We start from the raw sequence: 5,205 nt of genomic DNA, 5'->3' as shown, positions 1-5,205 counted from the left end.
ACGAGGCAGCACAGCGACTTTACAGTGATCCCAAGTGAAAACCCTGTGGACTGCAGAGAAAGGAAGGAAAACACTTGAGTGGAGGAAATCATTTTAGTTACTATACATATCTTTTAAGAGTTGTTATTTTTATCTTCTTATAGTTGTTAATTTAATAAAGATAAATCAGAAAAAAATCTAGAGGAAGTGAAAGGAGAGAACGGAGAGGAAGGTCAGGAGCAAGGTCACCTTGGGATTAATTTCTGCAACACACTGAACATGGGCACACATCTCATCTTTGTAAGAAACTGAAGATTAAGATTTAACTCTCTATTAGCAATATACTGCTAAATTCTGAACATTTTGAACTATTGACAGTAAACTAGCACCTACTCCCTTAGGTGCTTACCTTCTTCCTGGTATTTGAAGAGGGCATAACAGAGGCTACAGGCTGAAACAATATCTGCTTCCTGCTCTCATGAGTCCCACTGTACTAAATGTTAAAACATAAGCCCAGTGCAACTTTTACAGGCTTTCATACAATATACTGAAATTGTTTGGGGCTCCTGGGTGCTATGGTCACATATGTTCATAAAAAGAAAACAAAAAGCTGAAGAGATCTGTACATTTAAATCTAAGGCCACTTACAGCTATTATCCTTCACAGGTAGCAGGAACCAGTAAGCCCTGGGAATTTAGGCCATACAAGCACATCTCACAGTGTTTGGAGCTGACTGGTTTGTAAAAGGTTTAGGGCAGAAAACTTGGGCATTAGTATGTGTAATTTCTCCTGTTCTGCTAGTTGCATATTTTCATTTATATACTGAGACTGTCAATAAGTAAAATTAGTTTTTATTTCCCTTAATAAATGTGTTTTTTTCATTTTAATTGCTTGAGGATTTTTTTAGTCATCATTAATTGGAAAGACTGAAAAAACATTTTAAAATCAATTTTAAGGGACCAAGCTAACGTGCATACAAATATTAACCATCTGAAACTCAAATCATACCTCAGTGTTGGCTTGCTCCGGAAATGCAGATACATTCCTGCCATGAGGATGCCAGGATGGCAAAGCCAAATAACATTAATTTTTAAATTTGCATCCAACTTTCCAAGAAATTTATGTAAAGTTCAGCAGAAAGCTACATACATTACGTTTCAGATTCAGATTCATCTTAAAAGATGATTGTTAAATAAAAGTTCCTCCTTGCAGATGAGAGTTTTCAGTCTGGAGAAATCCAGGTAGATCACTCTTTTCCATGTAACATAAAATCATTAACTGCATCACTGACCATGTTTAGTGTTTATCTGAAGCTAGTCTTAAATTATTTAACAAGTAAATAACTACAGTCACAGTTAACTAAATTAAACAAGTATAAAAAGTGCTGGATGATTATGTCTTTTAACTCCTTTTCTGGAAAATAATTTAGAAAGTAAGAAAACTGAAGGCAACTTTCAGAAGTCAAAAGATGACATGAAACTTGTGGGTTTGTCCCAAAATGAGCAATAATGTCTGAAGAGCAGAGCACTGAAATGATGCATAAACTGGAATGGAAACTTCCTCTTTAAAGATATGATATATTTAAAATAAATAAATCCTGTAATCCATAAAGTAAAATGGCATATTTTATAATTTTTTAAAAATTCTTGTATGAGGCTCACAGGCCTGAGAATACACGCAAAATAACCTGTCCGAAGTATTCCTTAAAAAAAATTATAAATTATTGGTAACAGTTTCTTTAATGGAGATTGCAGGGGTAGGTCCCACATGAGTCCATATATAGCCCTTCTCTGGCCTTGTAGGAACAGTGGGGAAGGGAGATGATCGAGATTTGAAATATTCTGAAGGCGCGTGACAAACAAATTCTAAATATTCCATTTTCCTTGGGAGATCTTCTTCTGGTCCTAGGAAAAAAAATAAATCATCAAAGACAAAATTTAAAGGCATAAAGTTGGAGTATGCAGGACTCAAAAATATGCAACAACAACATTTAGAGAATTTGCCTTTGCAATCAATGACTTTCCTGGCCAAGGGGCCTAAAATACTAGGCAAGAAACATCTACCTTTATTTTTGCTGGGCTGGTCTTTTTTTTTCCCCTTCATCTGAAGCATTCAGTTATTTATGTGAAGTACTGTAGTTATTTTCAATGTATGTTATTTTGAATGCTATTTGTGGCCTGCCTGTCAAAAGGATTTTTCTGAATTATTGTTTTCTTATTGTTAGCAAAACACTCTCTATGCCAGTGCTTGCACACAGTGTATTTTACATCCTCAGGATAAAGATCAGGTAATTCAGGTAACTTTAAAAGAAACAACTTGGACTGGTATATCAGAATCAAAGTTACTACAGTCTAAACCTATCTATAGAATAATAATTTGATCTTTAAAGTCCCAAAAGTGTAACTGCCCCCATGAGCACACTCAGATAATCACAGTACAAGATAATCACACTCACTGCAGTAGTGCTAATGATATTATTCACACATACAGTAAATGCTTACAGGATTAGGGTCTTAAATGTGGAACTTGCACAAATTAAATGAGAAGCTATAAAGTTCATTTAAAAAATACAATTCTGCATTAGTCTAGGCACATACAATACTTGTGTAAAGTGAAGGCTTAGAAATTACCTATGATATAGGATGCTGGGTCAAAACAGTCTTTGGGGCTGGCTTGTGTAGGAATGAGCCAGGTTAGTGCAGCACTCTTTTCACAGTATTGGTCCTGAATAAACCCACGGATCTGAGCATAGTATGTTTTTCCATCCTGCTCATCAACCACCGAGACAACATCTCCAATCTGATAGTATACACCCTAGAAGACAAATAAATTACACTGAAATCAAACAACCTGATTTTGTCAGCTTCGTTCTGTGATTCTGATTCATATTTTAGGTATCGATACCTAAAAGTTCATCTCAAATTACGCCAGTCTTGAAAGGTAGCTTTAATTCAGCCACATGCAAAAGAAGGGTGGCCTAAGAAAGACAGCTGTTTCACCTAACCACTCATCAGCACTGCTTGTACAGTCCCCCAGTATCCAGGAGTTTGAGGCTACAACTCCTGACCGCAGAGCAGAGATGGTCTCATTCTGTCAAAAGCAGAAGAGTGCAACACCACCTTCTAGGAAAAGCAACTGTAGTGGTTTCCTTGGGTGTGCAGGGGAAGCAGCTTTCTGTGTATGAAGAAGTTCACTCATTTGAATGCAAAAGAGTTCCAAAACACAGATCCATCTCCTGCCATTTTCCATGGTGCTCTCTCTAACACGTGAGGCTGCACATCAGAGGCGACTCACTCCGAGCTGCAGCGGCGTCACAGAGCCCAATGCAGCCCCTGCACTGTCAAGATCAGTTAGTCAAGAATCATCCAGGAGGGTTGTTTTTTATTTTTCAAACAGATAAAAAGAACACAACCCCCCCTCAAAAATCCCCTTCACAACAACACAGTAAAGTACTGAACCAGCAATATTTTGCATATGGAGGTTAAGTTGAAGCTTTGTTATAATTCTTAGATATTTCTGCTAAAAACACACAAGTCAGTAATTCTTTTCTGAACCAGTCAACAGCAAACATTCATCTGGGACGTCAGGTGTGAAGCATCAGGTCCCTAGAGAGTATATAGAATCTCAGTCCACCACTGGCTGCACAGTCTTCCACTGACTATCCTGAAATTTTCTCTGGGGGGAAAAACAAATTGTTTGCTTGTACTGCTGGGAAAAAAAACAAATTTCAGAACCTTGAAATCCTAACATCTTGGCATGCTGGTGAAGCTGCCCTCAAGCATGAATGATGTGAGAAGTCCCCCTTCTGCTTTCATTGCAGAAGTCCACAGATCTTGTTCCCAGGGTGTTCGAGACTGATTCCATCAGCTTGGAAACAGGAACCAGTTTAGATGTTGGGGCACTGCAGCTCATCCCCTCTATGGGCAATATCCTCTGTGCCTAAGGTAGGAAACATTACACAAATCTACACAGTCAGCTCTAGTCAAGTTTTGCTTGACCTCTGCAATGTGAAAATCAAAAAGTTTAAAAATGTTGATTGCAAAAATTACTAAGGAAACCAGATGCATCTTTTTCTTGAAAGAAAAAACAACAAATGGGATAATGGTAACTATGTAAACTACTTGGGTAAACTACCTTGCAAGACTTAAAAGCAATAACTAAGGCAAAACAAAATCCTACACAACTGCTAGGCAAGGAAGAACAGTTTCTGTGAATATATCCCTAGTGCTTTCACTATCTGTGATAATTCTTGAAATTCGAAATAGAAACAGCATGATCTTTTTTGCAAACAGATTTGCATTAACCATACCTTATAAAAGATTGACTCTGCTGTAATTATAGTGGATACGGACTCAGGAGCCTTGATGGGCTAAGAAAAGAACATAGAAATAGAAAATCAAGAGCGTTAAAACCAAGCAACCATAAAATACCAGGATTTTTTTTTCTTTTTAGACAACATACTGATGTATTATTCTCTAAGAAAATTACAAACACAAGAATTTTTACTTTAAAACTGAAAACAACAGCGTTTTCAGTTTTCATCCCCAGGACTTTACGTGGAGAAGCGAGCACAGAACTCTCGTGACCGGTTTATATTTACAGCTCCTCCTGCAGGCTCCGGGTCCGCCCCAGCCCGGCACAGGCTCCCGACCCACTCCCGTCCCCGCCCCGCTCCGCCACACACCGACTCACGTTCTTCAGCTTGAAGATGTGCCTCCTGCCCTTTCCCTTCGTGGAAACCTTTTTCTCCGCGGCGGGCGCCGACTTGTACTTGGTGTTCCTGAGCCGCGCGGAGCGGCGGTGGATCTCCTGCTTGCTCTGCGGGGAACGGCGGGATGAACACGCGGGGGAACACCGAAACACCCCTGCCCCGCCCAGCCCCGGCAGCTCCATCACCCTCAGCCTGCTCACCCTCACCCCGTCACCCTCACCCTTGTCACCCTTCCCACCTGCTTCCCGCCGCCGCCGCCGCCGCCCCCATTGCTGTGCTGGGCGGCGGCCGAGGTGGTGGCGAAGGCGGCGGGCGCGGGCGGCGCCGAGCGCGCCGTGCAGTTGTTGCACAGGATCTCGCCCTGCCCGCCCTTCTTCCACATGGAGGAGGACGTGCTGCGGCACACGCTGCAGGTGGGCTTCAGACCCAGCGGCATCGTGCGCCCGGCGCGGGGCCCGCGGGCCCGGCTGTGAGCGGCGGGAGCGCGGCGGCCTCACGGGCCCCGGCGCCGGCCC

The 5,205-nt window shown here is 41.5% G+C and overlaps 1 protein-coding gene across 1 annotated transcript; it reads right to left on the bottom strand.

The window, feature by feature from the left end:
* Positions 1-1,586: 1,586 nt before the first annotated feature.
* On the bottom strand, positions 1,587-5,205 carry GATAD1 (GATA zinc finger domain containing 1). Its single transcript, XM_017817724.1, has 5 exons — positions 4,929-5,205; positions 4,672-4,797; positions 4,289-4,348; positions 2,610-2,793; positions 1,587-1,883 (listed from the first exon to the last, which is right to left on the bottom strand). The coding sequence occupies exons 1-5, from the start codon at positions 5,124-5,126 to the stop codon at positions 1,693-1,695; spliced, it is 759 nt and encodes a 252-aa protein (XP_017673213.1). The 5' UTR covers positions 5,127-5,205; the 3' UTR covers positions 1,587-1,692.

This window comes from Lepidothrix coronata, unplaced genomic scaffold (assembly GCF_001604755.1).
Source record: "Lepidothrix coronata isolate B3197 unplaced genomic scaffold, Lepidothrix_coronata-1.0 Scaffold62, whole genome shotgun sequence".
Taxonomy (NCBI): domain Eukaryota; kingdom Metazoa; phylum Chordata; class Aves; order Passeriformes; family Pipridae; genus Lepidothrix; species Lepidothrix coronata.
This window is presented reverse-complemented; position numbering and strand designations above follow the sequence as displayed.